General features: G+C 38.8%; 1 protein-coding gene across 1 annotated transcript; it reads right to left on the reverse strand.

Annotated features, from left to right (window-relative positions):
* Positions 1-125: 125 nt before the first annotated feature.
* Positions 126-6,682, reverse strand: LOC102718869 (very-long-chain aldehyde decarbonylase GL1-5-like). Its single transcript, XM_040528354.1, is given in 12 exon segments — positions 126-524; positions 526-584; positions 669-707; positions 710-845; positions 939-1,037; positions 1,122-1,322; positions 1,647-1,754; positions 1,839-2,220; positions 2,435-2,654; positions 5,354-5,586; positions 5,683-5,906; positions 6,490-6,682. Coding segments are annotated over 12 exon segments (1,863 nt in total). The 5' UTR covers positions 6,550-6,682; the 3' UTR covers positions 126-422.
* Between the last annotated feature and the right edge of the window lie 9,920 nt (positions 6,683-16,602).

The following is a 16,602-nucleotide window of genomic DNA, read 5'->3' on the forward strand; positions in this document are numbered from 1 at the left end:
TTCTGTTAGAATTTTGCATCTGTCAAGGGCAACATACTGACAAAACTCTGAACTGAGTATACATTGCGCTCTATCTCTTGTTTATGGATTATGGCCATGTTGATCCTTACACTGGAAACACATTATTGAGACTGCATAACAATGCCAAGTACGCTTCATTGCTGGATTACATTATTATGGATCAAAGTTCAGATACTTGTACAGAAACTTTTAATTGCCAATCTGATGAAAGGAGATGATGAACAATACGGCAAAAACTATGGCAGATGTAACTACTCAGGCGCCATGCTGCATCTCTTCCTGATTCAGTGAACATATAGCATATCCACCTAAAAGATTATTCTAGTACTTTGCAATTGAAGCATCAAACTCATATAGCATATCCACCTAAAAGATTATTCTAGTACTTTGCAACTGAAGCATCAAACTTGAGCAACTGGGCAGAAGCCATGCATAATTGCAGCAGACCAAACTTTCTCCATGTCAAGCACCTTGTCACCACATTCGTTCTCATCCCACCCCTCTAATGCATGAAGAATTCCCGCGATTCTCCATGCGCTCATGACCCTCCTTGGCAGCCAATTCTGCCCCAGAAAAATAAAGTTCAAAATTTTGTGATCAGATCAGGTGAAGTTCTTCTGGAGCTGAGAGTTTCAACAGATTGTTACCTCGCATGAATGCACATTCTGCAGCGTTTTTGGTACAGTCATTGCAGGAGTTGTTGAGTAGCTGCAGCTGTCCTTGCGTACCATCTTTGGAGGAAACTGTGAGTATGGGATGAACATTGTTCCTTTCTTTGCTCTGAATTGTTCAGAAGCATCTAAACCATCACCAATTAACCACACCTGAAAATTTTGGTTTATTTGGCATAACATTACACAGTGAGTCCTGTTCGTTTGTTCAGAGAATGGAAGAACAATGGAGAAATTCCTTCTTACCTTTGCGGTGCCTGTTTTCAAAAACAGAAGATTGTCAGCTACAGTTTCTGGCATTTCAGGCTTAAGTAAATGATAATCTTGCTTGTTTGTCATTGTGACCTGTACAAGGAGAGTAGTTTCTTACATTTTTTATATCATTCTTGCATGTTCTAAAATAAGGCAGAGTGAGTACTGGATTATTACTTTGACATTTTTCTTGCATAATGCTTGTGCCACAGCACGCGCCACCTTGGAAATATTTCCTGCAAGAATAACTTGATCTGTGCCTTCTGGGATACTATTCACAACCACTGCAGCAGCTAAGCTGGTGCCATCCACAAGTCTTGCTCTCAACTTTGGGTACTTCAGCAGATATAGTTCTCCATTTTTATTCAGGGTATGTGCCTTATATTGAAGATATTGAGTGTCAATTACCATTTCAATTATGCATGACACCATACTCTATCTAATCTCTACATATTGTATTGGCATCAAATGTGCAAAATTCATTTTCTCTGTTCTGTTGGATTACAGTCAATGTCCCCTTGCCATTTAATATCTTATTTCCCTATATTATTGACTAAACCATTTTCTCAAGATATCTAATTATTTAGTACTAATATTTCTCTTCCTGTTGAATTTGGCATTATATGTGGGCATTTCCACCATTTGAAGTATGGATGATATGATTTAACTTGTATAATCTGAATTAAATAGGAAATGAGATACCTGATTCAGGAGTCCTAGGCTAACAACTTTAGCCCCATTCTTGTCAGCTTCATGTATCGCCTTTTCGATGAGATCATTGATAGCTTCCTTTCCCCAATCCAATCCATACTGCACAAAAGAAAAAGGAGGTTACCAACTTGATCATCATCCACACACACCCACTGCCATGCACTAAACATGTATGAGTCTTACATGGAAACTGTATCTTGGTATGGCCCATGACTGCATTCTGATCTTCTTCATGACATTCCTCTCCACAGTGAATGATGATGATCCATATGCCCATGTCAGCACCATGGAGAGCCATGACACAGGCCACATCAGCCTCATGTACCACCTGGAGGCGTAGGGCCTGGAGGCGCATTCGGCGAAACCGGGCCTCATGTGGTAGATGGAATGCAGGGTGGTCAGATGTGTGAGGTGAACCACATCCACTGCTTCTTCCTCCTCCTCCTTCAGTGAGCTCTCATACAGAGTGTCTGATGACTTGTCCAGTGTGTTGTAGATGTAGTCATAGAACGGCATGAAAAGGGAGTAGTTGGTCCGGAACTGGGTGTGGTGCAGAGAATGGTACCTAAGATTATCATGGAAAGTTCAGATTAACCACTGATGTAATAAGCTTTAGTTTTGGTTCTGCAGAGTGAAAATCCATATACATTAGCTGAACCTTCTTGTTTCAGCTGTCAGATACGTACACATTACTGAAAATTATCTGAAGAACATGTACATTACTGAAAATTTTGAGGTTGTCTGTCTGTACATATGATGAGAGTGACAGAAGTACTTACGATGGTGTGTACATGAGATACTTGAGAGGAGGGAACCATTTGAAGAGCCAGCTCGGCACCAACTCAAAGTTGCAGTGCCCCATGTTGTTCATCAGGTCAATGTAGATTATATACGCCTCAAAGGCGATGATGGAGGCAGTCCCAGTCAAGGCAGAGGCGATCAGTGGGACCGAGAAGAGCACTTCATAGGCGACGAGCTCAGCAAACGGATGGATGACGGCTGCAAGATCATGAACACACATATATATGTATATCTGCTTCTACAGGAGGTTGTAACGCAGGCAACCTTGTTTTACGGCAATTAAAGGAAATACCACAGTCTCATGTACGGAGAGGTATATATGTAGAGCAATTTTACAGTATAACAAAAAGTAATAAAAAGTATCTCGAGGTACCGGTAACTCACGATACTAAATCGTTTCTGATCTAACAGCGTACATCCTACTCAGCTAGATCCAATGGTGAGAAATAATTTGGTATCTTGAGATACTTTTTGTTGGACCGGAGCAAATCCCCATATATGTAGTACCAGGTTTTACAATAAAAAATATGGTACCTTAATGACCACAAATTCCTTGTAAAATTATACACATCAAAATACCTTAGATATATACGGCATGTTTCAGATTTCTAGTTTGAGAAAGACAAAACCATATACAACTTGTAAACTGTTGGAAGAAACAATGGATTAGTAGACTTACGAAATTTTACTGTCAAAAATGGTCTCTAATTTCTAATTTCTAATTTATGGTACCTTCTAAATACTTTGATATTTTTTGTCGTATTGGAAAATGAAACGGTCTTATAAATATATCTTTGGCTATAATTTTCTATTAAAATCTGAAAAATAAATAATTTACTTAAACTATTTTTTATGACTCATTTATACATGTATCAAACTAAATATTTTATTGGTTATTAATAATCAAGGTTTTAAAAGTTTATCCACACTTTTCTTCGAAACGACATAAACCAACCGTGCAACTGGATATAGTACTTCTCTAATGTCTAGCGAGAAGTTACCCGAGGACACCAAAGGAAAACGGAGGATTTCTCTCCATGACAAAAAGGCCAGGCTCCTCCTGTTCATGGACCACGTTTCGCTCCTGTTTGGTCAGGCATGCGCGCAGCTACGGTTTGGATGGGCCAATTAGAGATTTGCCCTGTCCATAAAAAAAATTGCTCAAGGTATTGGTACCTCGAGATATTAAATCGTTCTCATTAAAAAAAAAGTAGGATCTAGCTGAGTAGAATATGTACTGTTAGATCCAACGATCAGAAATGATTTGGTACGTGAGGTACCGATACCTCGAGATATTTTTTGTTATTTTTTTTCGACCGACGAAAATCTCGGCCAGTTAAGCTTACTCAGCTTTCCAAATTGTGGTCCCCTGAAATACCTTGTCCTTAACTCTCTCTCCTGTCACTGATCCCAACTGTAAATTAAACACTGGAATTAATTAAAGTTCAGGCATGGAAGGACAGGCTGAGTTAAGTATCCATGTACTGTTCCTATCTGCTCCTGTTTCCTGAAGAACGGACACGCACATCGATCGACACTCCTGCAACTGCATCTCACCGAGTGAGTACACGCCCTGCTCGTGTCCTTCCGGAAAAGACCTGCTCTAATTAACTTTGTTCCTTTGGAAGTGAGCACAGCCCGGACCAAGATTAGTTAACGTACGTGGCTTAGTTTTATCCATGTAGTAAATTAATGTGCCGTTCGCTTTTAGTCCTACATGTTTGGTTGAGGATTAAAAGAGACTAAAACCTTATTAAATGACATACTCAATAGTACACACCATGCACACATAGCTATAGGCTTAGAGTAGTAAAAAATGTGTACTATAAACCTTTAGTTCCATTTAGCACATCTCCTATGGACTTATGGACCTAAATAGTTTTAGTCCTTTTAGTTCCTCTTGTTTGGTATTTTAGAGGCTAAAAGGAACTAAAGTGAATAAGTTCCTCCACGTAAACAGTCCCTAATTAATCTGTGGTGTACTCCAGCTTGTTTGGATTAATTGGAGGCCACAGTACAACTTGTTTCCTCCGTCCGTTTTCGTATACTTATCGGAAGAGACGGAAGCCTTTTTATAGTGATTGAGGAGACGTTGGGAGGTGTCAAAAATTTCAGTATAGTTATTTCACTGTTACCGTTTAACTTTGGTAATAGGTAATTTTGAATAATTAGCTAGATTACTAGCAATGAAATTTGTCTAAACATATTTTTATGATGCAACACGCTTCAATGGTGATAAAGTTATGGGTGCATGACTCTATCCACCAGGGATGGATCCAATTTAGGTGCTAGAGGACTCAAGGGAAGAGTCAAGGATGCAGAAGGACGAAGAGTAGGGGTTGAAGGACGAAGAAGGCAACTACCCTTTTAAGCTGGCTGGAACCGTCCCTGCTATTCACCAGAGTTTAATTAAGTCTTGGTGGTAAATAATATTATGCACATACAACTAGACTTTCAACGTGAATTTAGTCATACTAGTGATGTGCTGTTGATTTTCGTCTTATTAAGTCCACGTGAAGGGTGTATTCACGAGGTATTTATATCATTCTTAATAAGTGTATCGAAATACCAAAATTTACATTTAAAATTTTATGGTATCTTAGGATACGAACTAACCAAAATTAAGAAAATTTACTATATAAGATATGGTAACTCCTAATTCTTTTATAAAGAACAGTAAAATTGCTCGTATAAACGGTGAGTACGTACGTACGGTGTTGTGTGTCCGCGTCTGTCATATAATCGCAAACCAAAACAAAACGTTCTTTGAGTATTCAAAGGTCGAAGACCTTGAAGGTGAACCATGTCCAATGGAATTAAGGGAAGGACGGAATGAACTATCGGTGGATGGGTGTGTTCGAGAGAGAGAGCAGGAGGAGGTTAGGTTAATTACGTACAGGTGATGGGCTCGGTGACGATGGAGGCGTGGTGGTGGGAGTGGTAGCGCGTGTAGAGCCAGTGGTGGTGCAGCGCGCGGTGGAGCCAGTAGTAGAGGAACTCCACCGGCCCGGCGTGCAGCAGCGCGATCACCGCCGCGCCGTCCGCCCTCCACAGCGGCAGCCGCTGCCCGCCCGGCAGGTACAGCGCGCCCAGGTACAGCAGGAACCCCGACAGGATGATCTGGTCGTCCCTGCAGCCCTCTCAAACAATGGCGGCATGATCAGTATGAGGATGATGGTCATGGCGGCCGGCAGCAATGGCGATCGGCCGTGTTGCATTTGCTTACCAGTTCCTCTCGCGGTCGACCTGGTCGAACTCGATGCCGCGGCGGACGATCTGGCGGCGGCCGCGGGCGTTGTGGAGGCGGGAGGCGGTGATCCAGGCCTGGTTGTGCAGCGCGCGGAGGAGCAGCGACGGGAGGATGGCGAGGTAGCCGAGGTCGGCGGCGCGCCACCCCTTCGTCGCCACCTCGTACCACCCGTGCGCCACCCATGGCGCCAGCAACACGTACTGCATTCACGCACATCATTATCATGATTGAGCAATTTTACACTGCTCCTAGTATCATGTCAAGAACCGTTAAATTGCTATGAATCATCCACATGTCAAGCTCGCTAGTTGTTTTCGTGAATTTAGCGAATAAAAATCAGAGAGAGTTATTTAGATTAATCGTGTGATACGATGTTATAAACCCTGGTTGAAAGTTGTATGATTGATGTACCCTTTATAAGTTGTATATAAACTCTGGTCGGAAATCAATGATTGATGTACCTTTTTATTATTTTTTACGGAGCAAAGACGACGTGGCAAGTGTTTTTTCGTGCTGGTTTTGTGTTATTAACAACTGGATCATATCTCTGCAGATGCAAGAGATTGAATTAATCTCATCCACTGCCGTCGATACATGCGCCAGTGTGTTGTGTGTGGTATGGTGCAGAACAGAAGCAAGCTAGCGAACTGAAGCAAGAACAAAGAGCCATGGAAATCTCTGCCATGCTTGAGCTAGCAGAAGATCGAGAGTGGAGTCGGAGAAGTAGAAGGATATGCATGGTCGTTGGTGAAGACTGAAGAGAGAGTAGGTAGTGAGGCTTACCTTGAAGCTACCAAGCTTCTTCCATGGCCACTCCGTGAAGAGTCCAGGGTTCGTGGCCATGTTGGACGACGACGACGATCACGACGATGAATCTTCCTGCAGCTAGCTGCAGACGGTAGTGCACACGCAAGATCGATCGATCGAGTCGTCGTCCTGCGAGAACTGGCCGGCCTAGCTTAGCCCGATCTCGCCATGGAAGGATGCATCTAAATTTATAAACTCGAAAGGGGCATTCAAATCTGTACGTACGTGTCAGAGTCGATGAGATAGCTAGAGTAATCCAGAGTACGGTTTTATCGTAGAGATTTCTTTCAGTCAAATAAAAATAATAAAATAAATATCTTGAGGTATCGTTATCTTGTGGTACCAAATCGTTTCTGATAGTTGAATCTAACGGTGTACATCCTACTTAACTGGATCCAATAGTGAGAAACGATTTGGTACTTCGAGGTACCGGTACCTCGAGATACTGTTTGTTAGACCAGAGCAAATCTCTTTACTGTAACTTCTAAACTTTTTACTATCAAATTTGCTCCGGTTCAACAAAAAATACCTCGAAGTACCGGTACTTCGAGATACCAAATTATTTTCCACCATTACTTGGTCAGGCATGCATGAGGAGGATGATGAGGATGAGTATGATGTGGACTCGTCGATCCAATGAGGTACTTTTGGTACCGTAAGATACCGGTATCTCGAGATACTTTTGTTACTTTTTGTTAGACTCAAAGAAAATCTCTTTTACTATATCTTGCAAATTTTCTTCATTTGTTAGGTTGCCTTAACGGCGAAATGGAGAAGATATATATCACCTTCTTGAATATGGTCGTGGACGTACGCCAGAAACGGGGTTCCTCTATTAATTACTTTTTGTGTTTTTTGTTTGCAACATACTAACTGAAATGGGTTAGTGTTGTGAAAAAATAATTGTTGTATTTGAATTCCATCGTGAAAATGCTATTTTAGTTTTTTTCCTAGGCTACCAAATTAAGCACATAATTTTGATGATTGCACAGACGTTGTATTTAAGGCTTTTTTATCATTCTTACAAAGTGTCTCAAGGTACCAAGAATTTTAGTACAATGTTTTTTTATCATCATTGAAAAATATCTCAAGGTACCAAGAATTTTAGTACAATTTTTTAGGTACCTCAAACTACCATGTATCTTAAGGTACCACACCTTTTATACTAAAAAAGTGTGATACCTTAAGGTATTTTTTAAATAAGGTAAAAGAACTCTTTCAGATTTACTTTTTAGTATATGGTATACCTTGAGGTTGTTCATGTACTTAAGATAAAAGTTAGAGTGATTCAAATCGCAAAAAAGGATAAAATTACCTAGTCTGAAGCAAAAGTATTTAGCAAAGAGTGGCCCAAGGTATAGTAAAACTTTGGCAATACCTACCAATCCATTCAAAATGGAATTGATGGCAAATATTGTGGGCACAAATGACTGTGTAAACCATTCATTAATAGATATATGTACTTCTCTTCTAAATTTTATTTATACTAGCTTAACTTTTAGAGTAAATTATGCCAGTGATACATAAACTTATGAGGTGGGTGCAATCTAGTACACAAACTTGCAAAATGTTGATTTTAGTGCAGGAACTTATATAGTGTGTGTGAACCAAGGTGAAGATGTCATACAAGAGCTAATTTTCCTAAGTTAGATACCGATTAGGATAATATGTAGACACTCATGGTGTGTATTCTAGTTCATATAAATTGAAACTAATGTTATGATTTTTGTGAAGAATTTATCCATTTTAAATATTTATTTCTTTTAAAAATAGAATAATATGTTCTTCATTTTGGTTTACATTTATAGCTAGTCATTGTAAAAAAGAATTGTGATAATTTTTTTCAGATTTATGGAGTAATAATAATTTAGGATTTGTGTTAATTCATGGAAAACAAATTGACATTGAAAATATCATGTTAAGTTATTAATGTTAGATTAGTACTGCCAAGCTTATGTTAAACATGCGACTAACGTACATAAGCTCTTCTCTCTATATAACGTCCTGATCTCCTAATCAATATCCCCATATACGAAAAGGTAGGTTATTCATGGTATATCGTTAGACTTGGTTCACAAATACGATGTAAGTTCGTGTACTAGAACGAATATCTTACAAGTTTATCTACAAAACTGTGTTGCAAATTCACTTATCGTTAGCGTAATTTACTCTAATTTTTATCTAGTACATTCATCATTCTAGTAAGTTTTTAACCCCCACCTAAGATATTCACACCTGCCTAGAAAAGGTACAATTAATGCATGCACATGAATTTTGATTGAAATAGCCATGACAAATGCATCCCAAGCTAGCTAGTCAATGCACATGAACCATATGGATTGCTTTCCAGCTTTTTATTGTACCACGGAATTTTGAAATCGACTAGTTACCAGCGATCGATAATGGTTTCCGAATTTGAAAATTGAAAGTCAAGCTAGCGTTTGACATTTATTTATATTTTTTATATATAATGCATATTGTTTTCATATATATATTCCTAATATAAAATAAATACATTGGCTGCGTTTGATTCACCAGGTTGAGATAGATTACTCCTCAATTTTCGTTAGCACGCTTTTTAAACTATTAAATGGTGTATTTCGTGCAAAAATTTTCTATACAGAAATTGTTCTAAAACATCAAATAACTCCACTTTTCAAATTTTTAATAAGTAATATTTAATTAATTATGTGTTAATTACGTTATCGTTTGTCGTGCTGCTAATCAGCTTTTGCAACATCCTACTTCGAACGCAGCCATTATTGGACATATGCACACGGTTCAGCTCACGCTGGCAGCAACATTACGGACATGTGAAAAGAACGTGGTTTCGTATTAGGTTTGGCTGTCAATGCACAGTACACTCGTCCTGAGCCACGCAGCTGGTTCAATCAAAATTGGTGCAAAATATAGGTAAACGTATCGAGAGAGATATATACTCACTCCGTATAAAATATACCTCATCCGATTTTTTTTGCGCTGTTAACTTTTTATCTATTCGTCTTGTTCAAAAAAATTATATAATTATTGATTATTTTATTATGATTTAATTTATTATAAAGTAACTTTAAGTATGATTTATAATTTTGTATATTTGGACAAAATTTTTGAATAAGACGAGTGATCAAACGTAAATAAAAAAGTCAATGGCGTCAAAAAATAGAAAGAGTATGTTTTTTAAAAGTTAAATTTTACATCATAATATAAGTATCTACGCACTGATTTATACGGTTTTTGATATTACATAACAAAACGAATGTTTGAAAGGGAAGTCTAAGCAACTCAGAATCAGAATTAAGAAATTAACAACTGAAGTGACTAAAACACCATCTTTTGATCCAACCTCAACAATTACTAAGATGGAAATACTTATATCTTATATCTTATATGTGCACTGCTATCACTAGTTAGTAACCATTGAACCAATCAACAATATTTCTCACACCTTTGGCATATACTCCGACGTCCCTTCATTATTCTTGAGAAATCGTCCGTTCATAAGTAACAGTCGGTTTTGACTATATGGTTGTCCTGTTTAACCCAATAATTACTTTTGATAATTTAATTATTATTGGATAATCGAAAGTACTTTAGTAATATTATCTTAATTCAAAAATCTCCCCGCTTTCGGTATTGACCCTTAATAAACACGGTCAACATTCGATCAGACCCGGTAATTATTCTTGAACGGGTGTTTATTAAAAGCAATCTTGCTAGAAATTAAGGAGAAATATTATAAAATGTAAGCATTTGTAGTTTCTTTAGTAAAAAGGTTGAAAAGAAAAAAAATATGGTGTTTGTTAATAAATAAGAAATGGATCGGGATGAGCGTGAAAGGATAAGTGAGAGGTAAAATTGAAAGAAAAAGAATGATAAGTGATAGATGAGATAAGTAGTTTAAACAGTGCTAAAAATGCTTATATTTTAGTATAAGATTTAAATATAGTGTATATATATTTATATTTGTTACCGAGGGAGTATACAGTGCCAAAAATAAACTAAAATAAAAATGCCTAAAATTAACTTCATTATAAGGTAAAAAATCTAAATTTAAGGGAGATAAAAATCTCAGAGTGGTTGAGAAGTTACCGTTGGGTTGCATGGTCGATCAGGTTGTCAGACGAGCAGGGGGGTGCAGTGCATGCATTTGGTTAGGGGTTGGTACGTGACACAGTGCGACTTTTGTTTTGTCACACTTCGGCTGGTTAGGCTGATTTCTACTTCTCTATATTTACTGTTGAAAGCAAATACTCCCTCAATCCTAAAACAAATTAATTTTTTAGTTTTTAGATACAATATTTAACTTTTTGTCTTATTCAGAAAACTTTTACGATTAATAAATTTTATTTTTATTAGATGATAAAATATAAATAATAATTTATGTGTGACTATTTTTTTAAAATTTCTTAAATTTTTTTAAATAAAACGGATAGTCAGATGTTTAAAAAAACCGAAAAGTTAGTTTTATTAGGACGGATAAGTAGTACTTAATTGGCAGGGCAGAAATTGAGCCAGGAGGTACGTACGTACGCCAGCGAGGCGTGCTGGCTGGCTGCCACAAGCTAGACGGCGATCGACGTCAATTTTCCGTTGCAGTGTTTTAGTAACTTGGAGGGGCTCAGAGGTGTGTCATAGCTTCTCGTACGAATTAATCCTAACTTATTTTTAGTTGCTCTAGTTTGTCCCAAAATAAGTTTATTCTGAATAATCATTGTATTGGAATTTGGAAAATCAAAGAATAAATGCATTGGAAAAAGATAAATTAGGAGATAGTTATATTGGGATTTAATAAACTGAAGGTTATTTTAGTCTTTTAGCTTTTGTAATTACAGGTGTGTGATGAATGTGAAATGAAGTTAATTTGGAACATAGGGGTAAGTTATAATAACCTTATAGCTACAAAATTACTCCATCCATCCAAAAAAAACTTCATTTTTAATCTACCTTGTACAAATCAATACAATCCGCAAAGACTATAACGGTGTCTGCTTTTTAAAATCTCAATGCATTTTATCTCCTATTTTTGCAAAATCCCAATGCATTAATTTATCCCAACTTTACGAACCTCCAATGCAATAATTGTTTAAAAAGTAATTTTTAGGGACAAATGAATAAAGCTTAAAAAGAAGTCTCCGTGGAACCGAGATAGTAAACACCTATCTATATGTTGATTTCTATATATGTTCGTAAAATACGTTTATGAAATCAACGCCAAATTAATATTATTGAGGCCGCGTTCATTTACCCGGCTAAATAATCCATATTCCTTCGTTTTCGACACGCAGACTTTCCAAACAGCTAAATAGTGTACTTTTTTAAAAAAATTATATAAAAAAGTTAATTTAAAAATCGTATTAATCTATTTATAAGTTTTTTATAGCTAATAATTAATTAATCATATTTTGATATGTTTTTCCGCACCGGTTAACAAAGCCACGAACTCCCACCAACGAACGCGGCCCGATTGGTCTGACTCTGGAGACACATACGTACCTTCTATTGTGTTACAAGGTTTGGAGACATCAATAGATCATGACTCGGCCACCACCGTCGTCGTCGTTCGCCGGCGGCCGGCCCACTTCATTGAATGAGGTCACGCAGCCGGCCGGCCGGCCATTGATTGCGTGCAATAGCTACAGAGCCAGCCAGCTAGCTAGCCGGCCGTGCGCCGGTACGTGCTCGGTGACAATGTGCGTGCAGATGATTGCAGAGGCGTACAAGGAGGTCGTCGTCTTCCATCGTCAGATCACATCAAAAACCCTAGCTACTAGCTAGCTAGGTACGAGCCCGTGAATGCATGAATAGCACTGCACGGTGCTCGATTCATCCATGGCAGGCAGGGGAAATCGATGGACGGCCGGCCAGCCGGGCCCTGCACGCCGCGCCGCCATCGCCATCGCCATCGCCGCGCGCGAGAAAACGGTGGATCGAGGAAGAAGACGATCCATCTTCGAGAGGAAATAAAATAAGATGATCGACACTAATCGATTTATTCTAGGATAAAAAAATTTTAGAGTTTATTTTGTTTTATTTTGGAACGGAGAGGGTAGAGCTTAATTTGGGATGGACAGTCACAGACAATGCATATTTGTGTTGGAAACAATTGACTGAGCATGTGTGCACACAAAGCTCTCGATAAGCTCACAGTGATTATACTAGCCTTCGTCTGATCCAGGGGCGGAACAGGGTCAAGGACAGCGAAGGCTCAGTTTATAGCCCTAATTCCAAATTCTATATTAATTTTATGCAAATTTCAGAGAAAATATGAATTTATAAAGAGTTTAGATAAAATAACATATTTAATTTGACCTGACCTCTCCGGTGCATTTTACCGGCAGTAGAATTTAATCAACACGTACCATTGATCTATTTTTATCGGATGACTACAATTAAATTATATTACCAACCATATTATATTACCAACCATATTATATGTCTCAGATTAATTCTTACTGGTAGTAGTAGAATGTATCGGAGAAGTTCTCTTGATTTGAACTATAGTGGTGACTCCTAACTGGTTCCGTCTCCTATTATGTGCGTGTGCTAACGCTAAGGAAGAGACCCGGTGACCAGAGATGGCGAGAGTACTTGACTTCAATGCATGTGTCCTGCTTTTGAAGAGTCAAGAGCTAAACATTAATTCTAGCCCTGTCAATTATGAGCTTAATTAAGTACGATCTTAACGATATATGTTACTGTATGGTCGAGTTGATGGAGAGCTGGGCATGCTGGCTACCCTAGCTAGTGAACTCTGGATCGGTCCTTGAGAGACCTGGACCCCTACAAGTTTGTTGCCAGAGATCAACTTTAGATGGCGGTCTATCTTCTAACTTAACATGTGGGCCCGTGGACGATGGGGCTCACCCACATTCCTCTGACTTAAGTTTGAGAAACCGCGTCTGGTCGCGTATTTACAGTTATATATATATAACATATAGTAAAGCCCTAGAATTATGAAATTAATCTAATTGTTTTCTTTTTGCTAGTAGTTTCTATCTTATTCTGAGCGGCCGATTTGAATAACTTAGTTGTCAACTCGTATGCTGCACGGGCTATCGCATTACTCTCTCTAGATATATTGTAAAAAGAATTAACTAACTTATATGGGTAGCACATTCGTATAAGTTATTTTTTTGGACTAAGGGAATATTATTTTAATTTATCTTTTATTAGTTAGGAATTTATAAGTAGAGCAAGTTTTCTTTATAATACAGTACAACAACTTTTCCATAATTTGTTGATATTAAATTTGATATTAGTAGATACCAATGCCCGGTTTTTCTCAGTTATCACTTTTCATGATGTAATAATTCAAAAATAAGTAATTTATATGTACCAAGATGTAATTGGGTTTTGTCGTCACAATTACCTTTTCGGAACAATTATTTAAGAAAAACAATTAAGAAGTATTGAGTTGTAAATCGGTCTGCAGTTGCGCTAAGCTTTTTCACGGTCTAATAATTCTAAACTAGGATTAATAATCAGTAAACTATATTCCTTTTAATTGGTCACCTGCGGACAATCAGAATCTAAAAGTGTCTAGAATCAATCGAGTTAAACTTTAATTCGATTAATTAATGTCATATTAACACCAGCAAATAACAACAGCAGTTTACATGTCTTCGTACTTTCACACAGTATCATGCACCTCCTTCAAATTAATGCAATTGATGCTTCCAACTGTGCACATACCATCACATCTGATCGTCCATGCGCCCATACCACTTGGGAGAACATGAAAAACATGCACTCTACCTGCAAGAGTACTGCCCCCATCTTTTTGCTTTTCATAAGCTAAAATTTAAATTTTAAATCTTAAATTTAAAATTGATATGGACTTTTCTTATTTATTTTTTAGCTTAGCTTTTAGATTGCTTAAAGAAATGTATAAAAGTTTTTTTATAAATTATTTTTTGTTTGAAAATATGTCGTATGACTCTTTTTAACCTTTAAAAAGTGAAACAAACACCCCCTATGTTTATATTGATTTTAGAAGGGAATGTGTTATTAGGCCATCATCAATGTAAGTTTCATGGACACGATTATCTAGAGTGACATGTCATCTAAAAAGTTTAAAACTAGAATAAAACACTTATCTCTTAATGCATAGTTTCATCTATTGTTGTTTTTTAGGTTACATGTAAGACACAAGCTGTCTAGGTAACGTTGTTATCCCCATGAAACTAGGGATGAAAATGGTACGGATAGTTTTCGAGTTCCGAAGCTATTTTCGAATTTGGATAGGGCCGGTTCGGATTTTTCTGGATTCGGATTCGAATTCGGATAGTTTTTCCCGGATATGAATTCGAATACAGTAACGTTGTTATCCGTCGGATTGCGAAATCCGTCGGAAACTATCCGGTCTTTTTTTCCGGATATCCGCAGCTGCATAGGTAGCCCAAATATTGTTGATTGAGCCCAATAGCCCATAAGACCATAACCAAGTTAACCTAGACCCAGTACGTGCGTGCATGCGTGAGGTGCAAGCTACGACTACGAGCATGCGACCAGTGCAGCATCGGCAACTCCCTCGACGCCGTTGGTGGGTGGCGGCGCATCCACATCCCCACATGCCCACGCCGCGCGCCCACCCCTGCCGCCGTCGCCCAACGTCAGGCGTCTCTCCACCTCCCCTCGTCTTCCTCCTCGCCATCTTTGCCGACGGTGCCGACACCCCCGCCACGCCACCTCCACGCGTCGATACGGCGACGCCCCGCCACGCCACCTCCACGCGCCGACACGGCGACGCCTGTCGCGGCACCACCGACGCCTTGTCAAGTCGACGTATGTGACGCCGCCGCTGCTGCACCACCACAAGTACGACGACGCCTGCCACACCATCACCACCAACGAATCGTCGTGGAGCCATCTTAACTCAGCGATTCATCATCTCAACTGGTGTTTGTTTGTGTATTTTACTGCTCTCTTCTGGATGAACTATCTTATGTATGAACTAAGTGTGAATGTGTGACAGGCTGTGGCTGTAATGAACTTATTTATGATTAACTTATGCTGTTATGTACTTCTCTCTAAATTTGAATCTGTGACAGATATGAATTGTGTGATTTACATGTGGTGTTTCTAATTTCAACACGTGAATGTGGTGATGAACTGACGATGGGGTGATGTCGATGGTTTTTTATGATGTGTTTCATTGAAAGTCAATTATACAACTATTATTTTAGAAAAGGTAATCAGGAATATATCTTCCTTGATTTGAGAAGCGTGGTTTGAGGGGTTTTCATATTCCAAAAATTATTCGTTACCGTATTCGTTCCGTTTCATATTCGGTCCGTATCTGTATTCGACAATATTTGATTCCGTTTTCGTATCCGGGGTTTCCGATTCCGATTTCGAATCTGAAAAAAAAATGAAAATGAATATGATACAGCTAGTTACCGTCCGTATTCGATCCGTTTTCATCCCTACATGAAACTCATTTTATCTCTCTCTTTTAGTACTTTGTCACATCATCAAAATGTCTACATGATGCCCTATTTGTTATCCATAAAACTCTCATTAAGATTGGCTCCAGTGACTCATCAAGCCAGCGATCTCATGAAAAGCTGGTTTTTCGTTAGAAAAGGAACTAATCACTACACTCCAAATACTGAAATGAAGGGCGTGTACAGCAGTAAGTGCTTCGTCGACTATTAGGGCCCGTTCGACTTGAATATTTGGGTGAGCTAATTTCTTGATTTTTGTGGTCAGGGTTTCTAAGCTAAAAACAAACTCTTCATCAGCATTTCTTTAAGAAAAAAGTACGAATTACTCACCTGAACTATCGCGGTCAGCCAAATTATCTCCCTAAACCCGAAAATCAGACATCGTTTACCCTGAACTTTCAATATTGGGCAAATTACCCCTCGACCCAATTCAAAATGGTTTTGTCCTACGTGGCAGCCCAGTCAACATTTTTTCTTTTTTTAATGGTGGGCCCACATGTCATAACCCCCTCTCTCTCCCTCTCCCCTCTCTCGGACGAACAAGGCAAGGCGGCAAGGGCGGTGTGCGCTAGGCGCCGCGCGGGGACGGCCGGACGGCGAGCGGGCGCTCGGCTCCGCGTGGGGACGGCCGGACGGTGGGCGG

Source organism: Oryza brachyantha, chromosome 10, assembly GCF_000231095.2.
Source record: "Oryza brachyantha chromosome 10, ObraRS2, whole genome shotgun sequence".
NCBI classification, from domain to species: domain Eukaryota; kingdom Viridiplantae; phylum Streptophyta; class Magnoliopsida; order Poales; family Poaceae; genus Oryza; species Oryza brachyantha.